We start from the raw sequence: 19,433 nt of genomic DNA on the forward strand, positions 1-19,433 counted from the left end.
TTATAACTTACAACCCTTGCCCTGAGAGCTGTAGGGGGAGGGAGTCTTCCTCAAATAAATAATTTCGGGAACCTTCAATTATGGTGAGCGAAATTGCTATATCCGAATTTTTATTGGAGATATTAATGGAATTGATGATCATGGAAGGGGGCCTGGTTACTCTCAAATCACTTTGACTCTTAATAAGGGCACAATAACTTTCAATTTCAAATCAAATGAGCCCCGTCTGAGGTTTATATGACTGTCCATTCCATAAAAACCTTATATGATCTCATGGCATAACTAAAAACCTATCTCCAGGGCAGTGGGGGGTTGTGTTAACCTTAGAGACATTATTGTATGTTCTTTGGACCATTTTGAACAAAATTGCAATCTTATAATTTCAATCAGATGCGCATGGTGAAAAGTGGGGTTTTCGGGGAGGGGGGAACTAAATACCCTTCATCACTTTTGACTCTTAAAAAGGAACTAGAACTTCTAATTTCCAACCAAATCAGCACTTTATAAAGTTAAGCAACAATCTCTCCCATAAAAACCTTAAACACCCCATAGTATAACTTACAATCCTCGCCCCCAGGCTCTGTTGGTTTGTATCAGCCCCGAGAACCTTGTTATATAATCTTTGGACTATTTTGAACAAAAAGACCATCTCAAAATTCTATTGAATGTATTTTGGGAAAACACAACGCGTCTGGGGGCAGGGTATTTAGGTTAGCCTTTCAGAGAATGTTGAGCGAAATAAAAACATGATATTTGTATACGATCACCCCTGGAAAAAAAAACACACATCCGTGATCTTCCTTTTGGTAAAAAAATACAAAATTTCACATTTTCGCACATAGGAGCTTGCAAGATGTACAGTAAGGTTTTCTGATACGCTGAATCTGATGGTTTAATTTTTGTTAAGACTCTATGACTTTTAGAGGATGTTTGTTCCTTTTTGCGAAAATCACACAAATTTTCTTGGGCTCGTAGCCTTCAATGGGTAAAACTAAACTTTACGAAACTTATACATTTGAAATCAGCGCAATAGGCCGATTGTTTCGACACGTCTATTGGCATCAAAATTCCGTTTTTTAGAGTTTTGGTTATTATTGAGCCGGGTGGCTCCCTAATCACAGTTTGCCATCATGAACTGTTTGATATACTATATGTAGACAATGAATGAATTGCCTAACATACAGCCCTTCGTCTGAGGACTTTTGATGGGGGGGGGAGTTCTCAAAGGAATGGTTACTGGACCCTTCAACAATGCTGAAGAAAATATATGTCTCAAAAATTGTACTGGGGTCTTGTTTTGGGAAATGGTGAGTGTCAGGGGGAGGGGGAGCCCTCCAATCCCTATTGAATCTTATAAAAGTCACCACAACTTCTAATTTTTGATCAAATGAGCCCCATCCGAAATTTATACGACTACCCATTCCACAAGACTATAAATATCCCTAAAGCATAATTTAAAACCCTTGCTTCTTGGCTATGGTTGGTTTTGTTAACCTCGGAGGCATTGTTATATTGTCTTAAGACTATTTTGAAGACAATGGCTATTTCAGAATTTGTATTGCATGAACCTGGAGAAAAGATGGTCTAGATATTGCTAGTTACCCTCTTAGAGGGTTTTCATCCCCAAAGACACAAGTGTTGAACCTTCCAACTATGCTGAACAAAATGGCTATTTCAGAATTTTTATAGGATGAATTTGAGTAAATTATGGGCGTGGAGGGCCTAGTCAGTCTCCAATCACTATTGACTATTAAAAAGGGTGCTAGGGCTAATATGCTGCCTATGATTTCGGTTTGCAGATACACTTGTATGATGATGGTTATGACTGCTATTATTATTTATTGTGCACCATATCTTCTATTGTGACAAGAACTGCCAGCGATCGGATTGACCGTATAAAGTGTTTGACAATAAAATTGTTTGAGTATGAGCTAACAATTATACTCCAGAAGAAGAAAACTAAAACTACAAGAAATTAGTGTTAAAAGGTTGCATCCACACCAAATTGTTTCCAATTATTTTTTCCGAATACTACGTTTTTCTAAATTTTGCTAGATATCCGTTACAGATAGAAAAATTACTGTTTCAAGCTTTCATTTTTCTAGTTTAAAAAGATTAGGTATTAAACATCGATTCTCATTGGTAAATCGAATATTTTAAGTTTGAAAGTCGAACAATGTTAAACTCAATAAATTATGAACGGTTCACAAAATTGGTGCTGTAGTCGTGCGTAATTTTGATTTTATCGACAGGTGTGACTATAATCTTGCATGAACATGAGGTTGCCTTTAAAAATACTACTGCTACTAACAATTCACCACAGCACTAATCCACATGAGGCCAACACAGCTACTCACGTTCCTCCTCCATCTCAATCTATTAAAAGCTTTCTTCATTATACCCTCCAAGGAAATTCCCATACACTTTAAATTTTTCTTTATGACACCCTCCCACCCCAACCACGGACGACCTGCTTTCCGTATAACCCTAGACTGTTGGCTGAAAAGGACAATCTTCGGCATTTTGTCATCTATCATCCGCCGAACGTGCCCTAGCCGTCTCAACCTTGGCCATTAAAAACGCTACTGTTTACCTTTTTACAAAGAATAAAGATCCTTCATAGCCATCGGTGACGCACAAGGTGGTAAATCAACGCTCCAGTTGCATTTTTGTCTATTTTGTTTTACACGGTCAAATAGCAAGGCAGTCACCCAGCCTTGCGGCAGCAATGGTCAAACCCAAGCCCAGTGTTACCAAGCAAAGCATCTAATCGGCTGTGCTACCATAATTTGACACTTTTTACACTTAGAAAATAACACTAAATCTTTTTTTTTGTTCTGTTTCTATATTAATCTCAATCGTGTCTTTCTGAAGGAAAGCATTCAAAAAAGATTATTCTGTTACAGACCATTCAAGAACCTTAGAAATAGTTGTTTTTTTCACCGTGTAAATAAATTCCTGCCTCTTTAAAAAGTTCTAATCTGATTTAAACTAACGGATTATAGAGCGGTCACTTTAACGTCTCTCTATTTTCTTTTTCTGTTATTCTGAACTTATTTTCACCTTTTTAGCTTTTATGCAATGAGAGAATTTTCATATGTCTGAGGCTACCTTTTTCCTTTTGTATTCATGTCCTCTTTCCGCTTTATTCTTTTTTTAATTCCGCAATTTATGTTTTGATACCATGGGTAGTAAAAAAATAATTTAATTATAAAATTGTCATCTAAACATAAAGGGGCTCTTTTGAGAGCTCCTTTTTGAGGAGCTCTGTTTTTGAAGAGTTTTTGAGAAATTCTGCATTTACTTTTTAGCCAAAAGTAAATACAGAATCTAGAATTTGAAGCAGTCAGGTATTCCCGCAAATGTAATCGAACAAAAGCTACATTGAGTAAAAACTAAAAACCTAAAACAAACAGAAATTATAATAGCCAATGAATTTGAACTTAAACAAATATAAATTATAATAATTAGTTCAGTGTGGCTAAAGCCCCCAACCCCCGTTCAAGACCAAAGAACTATTTGCACTTTGAAAAAACTATAATATTTATAAGTTATTAAAAAAAAAGCCAATTGATTCTTCTGCAAATTTGGAATGTATTAAACAGTAAAGAAAACAAAGTGCTTCTAAAAAGGTAAAATACAAAGAATGGGTCACTTAATAAATTCTAGATTTGGCCGTCTTTTTCAAGAAGTATCTTAGATTGTTGTCAAATTGAATATTTTTATTAAATCAAAGGTTGTTGAAAGAAATATAGTAATTTTTTGAACAATAGCTGTCAGGATATTGATTTAATGTGCTTGCCGGTGGTCACTATATATTTTCATATGTATCCAACATCCATACTTAAAAAAATAACCTGTCGTGCGTACTAAAGTCGGCTGTTTCGAACTTAAGGCTATAGTATGAGATGTTTTAATTCGTAATATTTATGGCCCTTGGTCAATGGAAACAGACACCAAACGTCAGGAAAATGGAAATACAGTCGCATACAGTAAGAAACTGGAAATATATCAGACATCCAGTTAGAAGAACTGTTGAACCCAAATAAGTACTGAAACTGTAAAAAGAGTATGCTCGATATTAAACGATGAAAAGGTTGTTAATTATGAAAATGATCATGAAACGAATAATCTAACGTCACTCGATACTAATAAAAAAAGACAATATTACATTTAAAGAAAAGGATCTTAACCTAAGTTAATCAAATATGTGCTACAAAATGAAAATATCTCATCTCTACCATGATGCACTGACGGTGAGCAGGCTATGTACGGAAAATTAGCAGTGAGGCTACGAAAATTTTTGACGAAATCCATATGCTTTGTGGACACACTACAGGAAGGATTTCTTAGTTAAGAGTATAAATTCAGAAAAACATAAAAAAGAATTACATAAAAAGTAAGAAAAATATGAAAAAAGATCTTAAAACTTGAGGTTACTTTACAGCACTTTGTTTATGCTTCTTTTTCTCGGTAATTTTTAAGCGCTTAAAATGAACAATCAAAAGGACCCTAGCATTACATAATATATTTTCTCATCAGTAGCTGCTGAATGAGTTTCCATCAATAAGCAGTTGCCATATTTAAAACCTTTCATATAATTATTGATTTGTTTCGGCTAGCTAACCAGCCGAAACCTTTTATGAAAACCTTTAATTGAAAACTTTTTATGACAATCTCATCACAGTCCTCAGACTATTGATCAGAGAAGAATGAAAAAATATTTTTGAAGTAAAATATTATAATAATAAAATAGAGTTCTAAGCTTTATTTAAAACCGTTTTCTGTTAAAAGATATGGAGTATTGGATTAAAATCATTCACCCTGTCAGTAGCATTTCATGGATGTGGATCAATTTTCGACAGCCAGTATGATTGAACAGCCTTAGTAATTTTGGAAGCTATGATTGGAAGTACAATTGAAGCAGACCTTGCTGCTGGCAGGATGACTAAGGTCAATCAAGATGAAGCTCAAGAACTTAGATTGATTTACTAAGAAAACTGGCTAGTTTGGCAGTGGCTACGAAAATCCATTTTGCAAGGCTGACAACGGGGACAATCTAAGCATCAAATTTAAATCTGCAAGATGCTTAATTTGATAAGAAGTTTGAAATCTGCCACATTGAATAAAAACATATTTAAAACCACCCTTTTATCTCGTTTCATAGTGAATGAACCTTCCAAAACGCTTGCCAAAGATGTTCTCATCTATAAAAATGACAACACTAGGTACTTCAGGATTATGAGTTTCTTTTGTATGTCTCAATATGTTTTCTGGAATTATATGGCCGTGTGTTTTCTGAGAATGAACGAAACTAAATTAAAAGACGATGTGAAAGATACTTCATGGCTGTATAAAATTAATTTTGGAGAATCAAAGTGGAGATATCCATTAGGAATTTTGAGTATGGTTTTGGGTAAGTTGTAGAAAATTTATAGTTAGGCTAAATATAAAACGGTAGTTTTATGTTTTTTTGCAGATTCTAGATAATGGCAGATTGAATTTAGTAAATATATACATGAATCTATTGCTGACATAAGGATAAGGTGAATACACTATGCCTTTCTAAATATCCTACTATAGCCTAATTGTTTCACTTGTAAATGCCCAACTCGCCCTGTTGCTGTGATTGTCCTATTAGTGTCCATAATTAATCTATCTCTGTTGTGCATCTGTTTAAATTTTTTTCTATGGGAACAGGTTCCTTGACCTGGCAAAACCATATGAACCAGTCTAGGCTATTTTGGATTAAAAAATATTTTTAAATATTTCAAATATTGAATGTTAATTATACAATGGCTAATTGATTTGAATAAAAATGGAAGTAAAAATGAAAATGTTATTAATACAGTTATGATAGTCTACATAGGTTATTATAGAGTAAGAATTGTGTTGTTTTGGTGTTTGTTTTGGTTTTATACAAACCTATGTTCTAGCTGGAATAATTTACATGCTACACTTGAAATACTGCAAATGAGCATATGGGTTTGAGTCCTTGTATTGCTAGTTATTTGGTTTAGAAGAACAGTCAGTCACATGACTATTAGCTCAGAGTCAACCCAGGTGTAAATAGATATATGGAGAGATATAGGGAAGGTAAACAGGAAGTGTGTACAAAGCATAGGATGGCTGGCTCCACCCCCCATTGAACTTCCTGGCTGAAGGACCATGAAACAGAAATCAGCACCACTATTGGGGACTTTAAAGTTCAGTGTTGTATTTTGTACCTTACCCTTACTCTGCCAATGCCCCCCTGATGATAAATTTATACTTAAGAATATGGTTGCAAATGGAAGAAAACATGACAGTCTAATTAATAAAAACATATGACATATTATGAAGTAAGAATTTCAGCTGAAGTGTTTTGTAGACACCACAGGGCTTGTGCCAGATAGGACAGAGCTCTAGTATATTTGCAAAACTAAAACATTATGCTAAAAAACAAAATTCTTACAACAAAACAATTCTTACAATAAAAAACAAGATTGTTGTGTTTCTTTGCATTGTTGTCTACATTTGTCAATCATTTCAAACTGTGTTTTTTTCTGATTCTTTTGAAACCATGAAGGCAAAACTGAACTTGAAAAGTAAGGAATAGAGCTACACATTAAGTAACTCATCATAAGATGAAAAACAGCAAAAAAAAATGCTTTATTAGGGTTATATAGGGACCATCAAGTGGAAGGGTAGGGTGCTCTGTCAGAAACACAAATTCTATTTATGGTAAGAGCATAAAATAACAAATCCAATAGAACTATATTTTATTTTATTAAGATTTTTCCCACTGTAGAGCTGCTGGTAACAGTCTAGAGTTACAGCTCTTCTGAAAGAAATATGTTAATAAAATGAAAGTAGTACCATCAAAAGAAATCCTTAGATAACTCCTAGCTCTGTAATTTAAGGTAATTTGCTTCTTTTTTTTTATTCTATGCTATTTTGAATATCATTACCTTAAATTGCAATTGCCAGCAATAAGGAAAAGTCCTGTGAATGCTGGTCAATAATGATGGTGACTCAACTCTTTAGGTGCATCCTATACCATGAGCCAAGGTTTTCTGTACCAGTCTTTGTTAACTGTAGACTTGAAGGCTTCAACACTGGAAGACATTACAGTATTATGGGTTAGGGAGTTCCATAGGTTGACTGTGCAATTAGAAAAAAAAAATTATATCACAGCCTTGTGTTGGCACATTTTTGGTACAGCTTCAAGGTGTTCTCTAGTACTCAACAAACTTACTATCTAGAACAGGTTGGGAATAACACTCTGGTCATGTACTAACTTGTATGTCATTAATACATCCCCTTGCATATGTCTATATGTGAAAGATTTTAATTTGAGCTCATATAATTGGGTAGGATATGGAAGAAGATGAAATCTGTTTGTGCATTTAGTTACACATTCCTGTGCTGATTCCAGAGTTGATATCTCATCCTTATTGACTGGAGTAGCAATACCCATCCCAAGTTCTAAGTTTGGTCTGATCATGCTTTTTAAGAGCTTGGTGACCACAGCTAGAGTTCTGCTATACAATTTTCTTTTTATTAAACAAAGAATTTGGCTGGCACTCTCTACTACAAACTGTGTGTTAAAACTAAACTTAAGCTTTTTGTCAACCAAGACTCCCAGATCTTTCTTGCTAGGACTACATAGGAGTGGCTGTTTTGAACCAGTGTAGGATGCCATAGCATACTGGCACAGAGGGTTATTTGTTCCAAGGTGAATAACTTTGCATTTCAGGGTATTAAATTTAAGCTGCCTGGATCAGTCATGATTGATTTTCCAACAATGGACTTAACCCTCCTTGATGACTCCATAAATAGACCTTAAAGCATATTTCTCCATTACTAATAATGGTCATATGTCATAGGTTCTTTGTTAAAATGGGTTATCTATTGTTGCTTTGCTTCATACAATCTAGTTCTGTCTGGGATTTTTTACAATATTTAACAAAATATTATTTGAAATGGTTTAAAAAGTGAATTATATTGGATGGAAACGTGATAATCTGATTTTTAAGAATATCCTGCATATTATAAAGTATGTATTTCATTGTTGTATGGCATTTTTTTTTAGTTTTTTTTCTTCTTCATCTTAGGGCTATATTAGGGAGATGGGATCATTAGGGGGGGGGGGGGGGTAGGGTGCATTGTCAGATAAGCAACCATGACATTTTGAAATAGTATTAAATGGCACTGCTATTATTTTAGTAATATTTTTCCTTTAAAAGAACAGTTACTCTAGACTAGCACCAAGCTGCCTAACTAGAATGTTTAATAAGATTTTTTTTTTCTGTTGTAGATGTTAGTTAAGATAGATAGGGCTTTATTTAAAGCTTTGATGCTTCTAGTCCCAAGTATTTTTGCTGCTCTGTTTTGCAAGATTCTTAGGGAAATCCCCAAAAACTCAGTGATAGCAGAAGCCCTTAATAGAACACAACTGATAAGCTAAAAATAATGAAAGAGAGAGATGATACCAAACTTTCAGCTGCCAATCTTATGAGATATCTGACAGTTTTCAAGTGGTCATAGAATTCCTGTGTTGTTTTAAAATCACTTTTCTGTGAATAGGCTGCACAGTAGTGGAGTGCACCTGGAATTTTGAAAATAAATCACATCAGTCCAGTTTTTGTTTATAAAAACTCATTCAGTGATAATTTACTGTGCCCCTAAACCTGGGCATAGTTGGCCAATGGGTAAATCATTTGGCCTGAAGATAGGGGAATGAAAGTTTTAGGAATAAATCAAAAACCACGGTTTTGGCCATGAAAGGTCTTTTGAAGTGCATCCCTCCTTCTCCAAAAGGCACTTGCCTTTGTTGATTTTGAACAAATTTTGGTTTATCAATCAGTCAGCATCTTTAGTGCCCAAAAATCACACAAGGTTTCAATATGTAGTAGGCAAGAAGACAAAAAAAAAAAAAAGAAAAAAAAGAAGAACACACAAAGAAAACTATGCTACCAAGAATGGATTCAAATATTTCTACTAACACATAGCAGGATAGAGGCTGCTTGTACTATCAAGCCTAGAAAAATAGCAACTGTAATGCTGCTCAGTCACAGTTAGCAGAAATCTTTGCCATGATTATCAAAGGAAAATGTTCAGAAATACACTTAATTATTGAAAAAAAAGCAAAACCGTTTGATTCCCCAATTGACACTGTTTCCAAAAATTATATTTTTTTTCACTCTGACAATAACCACTCCCTTTCATTGGCCCCATATAGCCCTTTGGTGTATACACAAACTAAAAACAAAGCACTAACATCAAAATCCTTACTTTATACAATGCAGTATGTTTTTATTCATCAAATTATCACATTTCCTTCCATTTTTATCCACACTTTTTAAATAATTTAACTACCCAACTGATTTGAATTCTGAAAAAATGGTGTTAGTAACTAAAATACATATACTATTTAAAGCTGTATCTGAGGCCATCAAATGAGAGAAGGCCTTGTCAGAGTTGTGAATACTATATTTAGGAAGAGTATCTGTTGGAAAATTAAACAGTTCTACTTTGTAACAGAGTTCTATTTTAAACTAAATTCAACTAAAATTAATTTTAAGAAAATTAAACAGTTCTATTTATAAAAAAAAGACCTTGATTTAGACTGTTACCCAAACTTGATTGCTTCAAGCCTTCTGGCTATTAAACTTTTGTCTTGTTGCAAGTATAAATGATAAAAAAGGGCATATAAAACAGGCCAATGGCTTGGCTATTCCTCAACTGAAGCTTGTTTCAAGCCTGCAATTTTGGAAATCTCTGATTCAAGCCTTCTGGCTGGCTATTAAACTTTTGTCTTGTTGCAAGTATGAATGATAAACCAAGGTTTGAACAGGCAATAGCTTGGCAAATCCTCGACTAAAGTGTGTTTCAAGCCTGTAATTTTGAAAATCTCTGATTTTTAAGGTTTAAAAAAGGCATGCAAAACAGGCCAGTAGCTTGGCAAATCTTTGACTTAAGTTTGTTTCAAGCCTGAAATTTTGTAAATCTCTGATTCAAGCATATAAATCAGTAAATATACTTGAAACAAGCCAGTAGTTAGATACATCCTTGGCTCTAGCTTGTTTCAAGTCTGCAACATTGAAGATATATCTAAAACAGGTTGATTCAAGCTTGTTTTAGGCCTACAATTTTGAAAACATGCTTAAAAAAACTAATGGCAAGGTAAGTCTTTGATCCTAATACATAACTTGGTAATTGTAGTCTACCTGAACCAAGCCAATGCCTTGGCAAATCTTATATTCTGTATTCAAACATTATATTCACCATCAAAATGCAGATTGGCAAAACAAGCCGATGGCTCAGTTTGATTCAAGCCTATTTCAAATCTACAAAATTAAAAATAGGTTTGCAAAACAAGCCAATAGAAAAAGAAATCCTTGATTCAAGCTTGTTTCAAGCCTGCAATTTATAAAACATACTTAAAGTCAATGGCAAGGCAGATTTTTTATTCAAGCCTGCAAATTGGTATATATGCTCAAAACAAGTCAATGGCTAGACAAATCTTTAATTTAAGCATGTTTCAGGTTCCTAACATTGAAAATATACATGAAACAGGCTGGCAAAAAAAACCAATGGTTCAGTAAATCTTTGACCCAAGCTTATTTCAACTCTGCAAAATTGAAAATACAATGGAAGCAGGCTTTCAAAACCAGCCAATAGAAAAGAAATCTTTTGTTCAAAGCTGGTTTCATGCCTGCAACTTTGAAAATTATGCCAACTTGAAATAAGCTTGCACAACAAGCCAAATACGTTGGACAGAAAATCAAAAAGTGTGTATTTATATTTAACTATTATAGGATTTTCAGATGTAATAAAAAGACTATAAACTAGATTTAAAACTTTCAAACTTGTAAAAAGCATAATGTAAACTTTAAAAGTAGTCAGTGCTTGGCATTTATTATTCATTAGAAGGAAAACTTACTAATTTTCACTTTTACCTATCAAAATGTTTATTGCGTAATTTTGCACAAACACTCTTAAAACTAGGGTCCCATAAAAAAATTAGGCATAGCAAAAAAAACTCAAATTATGCAATGCTAATGATTTGTTCTTAACCCTCCTCATATACAAAAATGACACTTTATGAATATAACGAAAAGTTAGAGAATACACTACATTACATACATGAAAATTTAACAACTATACAAGTGTAGAGTAAATAAAGGAAAAAAAACATTCAAGATGCAAAACATAAGAAAATGAAAGTTTTTATTAAAAATAGCAGATAAGACAGTGGAACAGACCAAGATCTTAATGGAGCATCATTAATTATTTAGAGCTTAATATTTGAACTGTTGCTGAGTATAGTGGAACTAAATTACTATTACAGAAAGATAAAGTAGTATTTTAAGATATCAATAATAGTTGATCATGATCCATTCTAAATCACTTATATTAAGAATACTACTAAGACGACCACAAAAAAGCACAGAATGGTCACAAAAGCTGGGTTATTGTCTAGATATAAATCGTCTTTGATAGTAGTTCTTGGCTACCACAATTTTCGAATAACCTAGCTTAAGTTTCTTTTTTTACATCATTAAGAACTTGAGACCAGGAAGAGCTAAGTGACCTGCAAACAGTGAGACCTAGTCATCAAAAAGAATTTACTTACGAAAAAGGGAAATGGTTGCAATCCAAAGGATTGGATTCAACAACATCATCAAACACAAAATATTCACATTTATCAACATTAAGAAATAACATGTATTTTTAATAGAAGAGGCAACTGACTAGACAGAATGCAACAGGCAGGCATACAAAACGATTCAAAGCTGCCAGTAATAGAACTTGACAAAATTCCAGAAGTAGCCGATACTGTAGCAGCACAACTTTTTGGCAGCTTTGCTTTGAGCAAAAAGTATTTTTACATGTACAATTTGCACAACAGTAACAAATGTAACTTAGTATAGCTTGCAGTTAGACATAGCAGTGGTTTTCTGAATATTATTAGGATTGTAAACTAATTGAGTGGCAAGTCATATACTAGCCATATATGTCATACTTCATGATTTTAGACATGGTATTTTATCAAAAGCACTATATCATAATTACTTTAGTACTGCTAGTTGAGCATGGTATTTAAAGTCTAAAGTAAAGTCATAAGTTACCTTATGGATGGAGTTGTACAATCCGATTTTATATGTAGTTTGAAAATAATGTATACCCAATTGCATGCTTAATACTCGTTGGTCACTATAACTGTTAAAAGCACCACTTAATGTTCTGGCAGAACAGTATTGATTGGCAGCCTGGCACTATGTATCTGAAGCTGTGATGTTCAGAAGAACAATATTAATTGATCATCCCTAGTTGCATGTCCCTGACCTGGCCATTTTTCTTCAATTTGGGTTGATACCAATGCACAATTTGATTTTTAGGTGGGATTTGTGAGATGGTTGAGTTAACAATTTGGTTGACTAGGCTTTCTAACAGTTTGTTCTCAGTTTTCTAACATATTTGTATGTTTAGTAGCATGTTATAAATACTTTTCTTACATTAGAAAGGAAAAGATAATAGCTCTAGAGTATAAAACCTTTCATTAAATGGTTTCTCATCAATTTCAGATATATATATATTTTATCGTCTTCCTCTGTGCTTCAGTCAGTTGTATATCACATTAATAAAACGACCTGATTAATAAAAAGTCCAAGGCTGGTGTGCCAATTTCCTTGATTAGCTTTAAGTATGACTGGAAAATTCACCAAACTGGTAGTTGACTATTTTGATGTGAGGAGGGGGAGCTTGATGCCATCTTTATAATTCAGTTATTTCTTTTGCTAAAAAAAAACAAAACGTTGTTGCCAACACTTTGACCAACAAAAAAATTTTTGCAGATCATGAAATGGTTGAAGGAAATTACCAAAACAAAATGGCTGTTAAATTTTAAGCATAACTGTAAAAAGGTCCAAACATAGTTTTTTTTTAGTCTTTACATAAGAAAAAAAAATGTAAAAATTAGAGTATATTTGATAAAAACATGACCTTTTATTATGTTGGATAGTCTATAAAGTGAGGAACAAGGGAATGCCTAGCATCATTCCCTGGTTTGAAAGTTTCCTGACCAGGAGAAAACAAGTAGTAAGAGTGAATGGCAAAAGCAATGAAACTTGAAACAATGAAGCAATCAATGTAGTCAGTGGCGTGCCGCAAGGATCTGTACTTGGGTCTCTCCTTTTCAACATATACATAAACAACCTTATAGATGACATTGTTTCTAGAATCTTGTTTTATGCCAGCGAGATGATGCTATTTTGAGTTATTTCCACATTAGAAGCTCAAAGCATTCTACAAAAGGACCTGGAGGAAATTAAGAGGTGAGTGGCAACTTGGATGATGGAAATTGATGCCACAAAATCTCACCTTATACAAATAGTCTCCACAGCAGTAAACACAACTTCTAAGTTCCTTGGAATTGCTCCAGCACCTAGCCTTGAAGAGCATTACTTTGGCATAACTATTGATGCCAAGATGAGTTTTTCTAGCCGCTATGAAGCAGTCACTGGGAAGGCGTTGATTGTAGTTGGAATCCTGTGAAGACCTTTCAAGTTTCTCGATAAGGAAATACTATTTACGCTGTACAAAACCTTGGCAAGACCAATCCTGGAGTATGAACATTGTGCTATCTGCTCTTTTTATGATAAGGACATTGACTCGGCAGAACACCTACAACGCAGATTGACAAAATCTTGGCCAACTTTATCTCACGTCTCTCATTAAGAACAGCTCCAGAAGCTCTAACCTACAACTTTGGCTTACCATTTTTATTGTGGTGACACGAATGAAGCTACACGATTTGCAAAAGAACTTTTTACAATAGTATCTAATGACTACCAATATTGTACAGTTTAGTAGATCAAGTTGTTGTAGCCATCAGTTGAAACTGCAAGGTGCATGCTTCTTCAAGGGCACTGGAAGATGGGCCTTTTCCAACCGGGTCATCAGAAAGTGAACCTTTTTGTTTTCAGGCACGCTTAAATATACTTCTAGTATTTAAGAAAAAATGAATAATAATAAACAGTCAAGTTATACTTCTGCCCCCTTTTTCTTCTTTTTTATAGAAAGTATTAGTATTTATATACCTTTTTATTTCTAGGAACTTCAATTGCTATTGCAGGTTTCTTATACTGTGCAAGAAATGTTAAACTTTTAGTTTTGCGAAAAGATGGAAAATCAGTGTCCTTTGTTACATATGGCCCATTTGGTAGAAATATTATCTTTACTACTCCTCTTGAGAAGGTAATTTATTACTTTTATTTTAAATCTTAGCCATCAAATTATAAACACTAAGTATATTTGATCATGTGAAATGTTTGTATGGGGCACCAGCTCACAGACGTTTAGCAAGGGGAGCAAGGATTTCTAAAGTTTTGCTTTTTAATGAAGGCACAAAATAGGGATTTTTTAATATGGGGGGGGGGTAATTATTCTTAATTTTTTATGACAATACCCAAAATGGTATTTTTGAAAATTTAAACAGGTTAATGGAATATAGATTACAGCAGTTAGAGTTAATATCATTTCTAAATGATGAACGCTACCCAGTTTCCGTTTTAATCGTAGCAACAACGCCAGCAATGCTTTACTTGTAAAAGCACTATTTTTTAGAGAGAAATAGAGATGCTCTTAGAAAAGTTAAGCACGTTTTTGCAGTCTACTTGCATCATTTCCTTGTGAACAGAATCATTACCAAGGTCCCCTTCTAGATTTTGAAGTATACTTTTTTTTTCACTGAAAAGAAAATGGAAAAACACTGCATAATTCTCCACATCCCCCCCCCATAGATTTTGAAAAAGACATTTCCCCCCTCTTGCATTTTATGAATTGACGTCACTAATTTTAGTATGTAGAGGGGTCAATTAAGGATATTTCAGGTCGTTTTTAGTCGTTACCTAACCCTTAAAAATTTATTTTTAAATAATGTTCGTTTATATTAATATTAATTACTCTTACTTATTACTATTTGTATAGTGTTTTATATAATATTACCTGCTCGTATATCCGACCGTAAGTGAAATTCTCTTGAATTTTTTCTAGATGCTTTTCCAAAAATAAAGTGACTTATTTTAATACTTGTCTAAAAAAGAAACAACAGTGCAAAAAAATCATTAACAACAAAAGTGCATAAGTACTAAACCAACACCATGGACACAAAAAAAAACACAATAGACGAAATAACACAATAAAAAAAACAGTATCAATTTATAAACAGGAATTACATTTGACACAACTTAAGCTGGCCAGATAGAAGAATTGAATAAACGCAAATAACTAAAAATCAACACTATAAACCTGAAAAATCAATGAACAAAACACAAAAGAATACCATGACAAAAGAAAATATTTGTCGGTGCATAAAAAGGAGCTTTCATATATCTTGGTCAACTTTTCTGGCGAGGCGCAAGAACAAAATTAACACCATGAGCACAGAATTAACACCATAAAGACCAAAAATGTTATGAACAAAAATACGTAAGAACTCCATGAAAATGTTTACCAGTACATGAAAGCAATCAACGCTATATCAAACCTTTCACTAGCAGACTGAAGAGAGTTATGGGTAACAACTGAACCCGCCCTGCTCTGTATCTTCTGGATGGTTGCCAACAAAATTTTATTAGTACCAGCATACAGCAGGCATTCATATTACACGGTGACCAGAGTTGCCGACAGCGGTACAATTGTACCTTTTGGTACATTTCACCTCTAAAGGTACATTCTGGTACAATCACAAATTTCCTGGTACATTTTACAAAATGTGGTACAATATGGTACACTAAGATTTGACTGGGCGTCAGGACGCAGCGAGCGGAGGGAATTGTAGTTTTTATATATAGATGAGCAGCTATTTGGAGGAGTGACACCAAAATGGTTTCTGTAGGGGAAAGGAGGTCTCCCAAATATCTTTGAAAGAAGATATCTGATACTTCGTTCTCTTTATTGTAATGTAATTTTCCGACCGTCCACGTATTGTGCGAAGCGAAATATTTTTGTCTTGCCCGTAGCACAATACGAAAAAAAAGATATGGTACAATTTTTTGATCAGTGATACAATTTTAGGGCGTTTTGCGGTACTTTTTCTTCCGAAGCGTTGGCAACACTTGCGGTGACTCTAATAAAACACTAGTAAAGTAGCATGATTGAGCTGGGCAATAGAAGTTTTTTTCAAGAAGAGTGATCTCCAGCTTTCTTGCACAGAACGTTTTTTACCTGATTTTGGTGGGTTTTCCAAGAGAGATCTGTGGTAAAGTAGCTTTATTTCGTGAATGAAGTAGGGGACTTTATTTCGTGAATGAAGAAAATTTCCACCAGCTTGCGATAATTATCTTTGCTCTTTCTTTTCTTCTTGTAATGATGGTATAAATTAACTTCAGTCTGACTATCTTAGAGATAACATACCACACTTTTATGATGAAGTCAGGACAAACACATTTGAAGCCTAATTTCACTTCTACATTGTTTTTGGTGCCAAGAAAATTTGGAAACTGAATACAATTCTAGACTAGGCTAACTAGAGAGAATGGCCTTTAGACTTTTATTTCAAGAGGATTTCACTTTGGCAATGAGAAGATGTCATAATTCCTTTGTACTGTGTTTTATTTGTCATTTTAAATATGATTTTTATTGCTTGTTGTTATCTTTATATCTTCCTGTGTGTGCTTTGAAATAGTACTTCCTACTTTGAAAATTTTTAGCTCGCATTATTCCAATATTGAAATGCTCATGTTAGCTTATAGTAATAGGGCAATAAAAATGAAATCTGATCCTTTAAATCAGTTAAATAGAAACTTACACAAGCATATACGCATTTGAAAAAAATAAGAAAAACAACATGGAAATCAGTTTTTAATTCAAAAGATACTTTGTGTAAGTATGCCCTTTCAACATTTAACAAGTACCAAGTTTAAAAATAAAGGACGTGTGTTAGAAATTGACAGAAAATGAGATAAAAAAATGTATTATCACGTAGATGTAGGAACTGTTACCTTCCTGATTGTTATAGGAAAAGACAGACACTGCCATTATTGGCAGTAAAGTGGGTATAAAAGAAGTGACTGTATGGTTCAAACTATGCAGTAAGAACTATGTAATAAAATCCTTTTATCTTCTGATTTGTAAAACGTCATTTTTCTTTTTTAATTTTGATATATTCTACTAGTCTATATTTGTTCAATAGCAAATGGTTGTACTTACTACTACTACTACTACTACTAATAACTCACTGCAGCACCAAGCCGCCTGAGGCCAACACAGCTACGCACGCTCCTCCTCCAACCTAATCTGTTTAAAGCCTCCCTCTTTACACCCTCCCAGGAAGTTCCCATTTCCTTTAAATCTTTATTTATGACATCCTCCCAACCCAGACAAGGACGACCTGCTTTCCGTGTAGCCCCAGACGGTTGGCCAAAAAGGACAATCTTCGGAATATTGATTATTGAAAGATTGATTCTATGATGCACGTAAATTGGCCGTACAATCGTTCTGTTTGGCTTTTTGCCTAAACAAGGAAACGCTTCGGCTTGTTTCATCTTCACGATTCGGTGTGGCAATAAAAGAAAGAATTTACGCTTAACAGAATCAGCTTAATAGTTGTATAACAAACCAAATAAAAATCGTAAAAAATCGCAGCTTTAAGGAATGAATATACATAAGATGGAGCAAGGGGGTGAAAATGTTTTCCTTGGTCCTTAGTATTTTAACGCTATTGTAGTGAATATTCTGTTCTTATTTTCTACTGTAGAAAGTAGAAGAGCAAAAGCTCAAGTGGTTTTGTCCAGAATCCGCAAACGAGAGAAAGTGAGTAACAGCCCTTTATCACTCTAATATATCTATGAGGAAAACATCATACAAAAGCAGGTGTACGAAAAACAGAGGAAGATATGCTATATACCTTCAAGGAAGATTATTTAAGGACAATTCTAGGTAGTTCCAAGTTAATTCTAACTACTTTTTCACCATATGATTGGACCTACGTGATAAGTGTGATGGGAATATTATGATAATAAGTAATTACAAGCTATTATTAGTGTTTCATATAAATTGTAGATATTGTAATTTGTTCTTGCGTTAGTGAGCATTTTCTTTTTACAGTTATTCTTTTTACACTATAATAGGTTTCTTACATTTTTTTACACTTTTATAGTACAGTGTATATATTAAACTTTTATTATAGAATAAGTCTAAAATATAACAAATAAAATTCTGCTATAAAAGTTTAAAATATATTAAAGTTTAAACAAAATTTATAGTTATATAATAACTTTTATAGTAGCTTTTATAATATAAATACATACTATAATAGCTATTATAGTATATAATAGATAATAACTTTTAATATGTATGTTCTTTTTGTAGGTTAGCGCTAAAGCGAGCAGAAATTCAGCAAATTCAGCGATTCCGTTAAAAGTGAAAGGAAAAATGTTGCATTATTCAGTTGACACACGTGGGTTATTTGTACACCCTCAAATATTTGATTCCACTGTAGGCCTTCGGAGACAATTGTAAACTGTGATAAATTTGATTAATTAGTAAATAAATGTTTTTATAAAAAAAACTTTTGTTTCTTTAATAGTAATGGGGGAATAAGTGAAAGGTGTGAAGCTGTAGTCACACAGAAGATGTCACTAACCTATAGGTCATATTTACCAATAGGCAAAATCTGTTAAAGGACACAGAAATTTTCAGGGAAAAGCTAGTAAAAAAAAAATTTCAGGGAAAATCAATGTGAGCCTAAATAGGCACATATTCAAGAATGCTTTTGTAATATCTCTAATTAGGAACGGAAGCCAAGTTCTGTCACAAACCCCCCAAAAAGATATGTAAATGAGAAACCTGAGGGATCAGAAAAATAGTCAGTTATCTAATTAGTTTGAATTTGGTTTGCAGGAAGAAGAAAAAACATATGTATACTCCAAAATTTATTCAAGCATTTTTATTTAACGCCGGGCTTGTCGAATGAACACGTATACAGATACAGTGGCGTCAATTAGGGGGAGGGATGCAATTCCCTCCCCTTCCTAATAGATTCCACGTAAAAATAGAAAATATAGGTGATGTCTATTTTTCATTTCCCCCATTATATTGCCTCCTAGGCTCTCAATGGCACTAACTCTTAGAGTTTCTAAACTGATGACTTTATTAATTCATTTGGAGATCTAGAATAAAATTCGGGGGGGGGGGCACCGGATAACGACTGCAAAAAATACCATGCAATTTCTCGAATGAACACTTATACAAATCCAGGGGCGCCAATTAGTTGAGTGCAGATGCAACTCCCTCCCCCCTAGATTTAGAAAAAAACCATTTGGGGTCAGCAGAGTACCTAGAGGTATCACCTCCTTCCTGAATCCAGACGATTCCTCCTGATATTCTATTATAATAATCATATAATCTAAATGGCGTTAGCTGCTTTGACAAATTTAGGCCCT

The 19,433-nt window shown here is 33.8% G+C and overlaps 1 protein-coding gene across 2 annotated transcripts; it reads left to right on the forward strand.

Annotated features, from left to right (window-relative positions):
• The first annotated feature begins 5,046 nt into the window (after window positions 1-5,046).
• LOC136026286 (transmembrane protein 223-like) lies at window positions 5,047-18,559 on the forward strand. 2 transcript variants are annotated; one of them, XM_065702684.1, is made up of 3 exons: window positions 5,047-5,416; window positions 14,102-14,244; window positions 18,361-18,559. In XM_065702684.1, the coding sequence occupies exons 1-3, from the start codon at window positions 5,086-5,088 to the stop codon at window positions 18,508-18,510; spliced, it is 624 nt and encodes a 207-aa protein (XP_065558756.1). In that variant the 5' UTR covers window positions 5,047-5,085; the 3' UTR covers window positions 18,511-18,559. The 2 variants fall into 2 exon arrangements, with proteins under 2 accessions (XP_065558756.1, XP_065558757.1); XM_065702685.1 differs by having other exon boundaries at window positions 5,089-5,228.
• Window positions 18,560-19,433: the final 874 nt, after the last annotated feature.

Source organism: Artemia franciscana, chromosome 4 (assembly GCF_032884065.1).
Source record: "Artemia franciscana chromosome 4, ASM3288406v1, whole genome shotgun sequence".
Lineage (NCBI taxonomy): Eukaryota > Metazoa > Arthropoda > Branchiopoda > Anostraca > Artemiidae > Artemia > Artemia franciscana.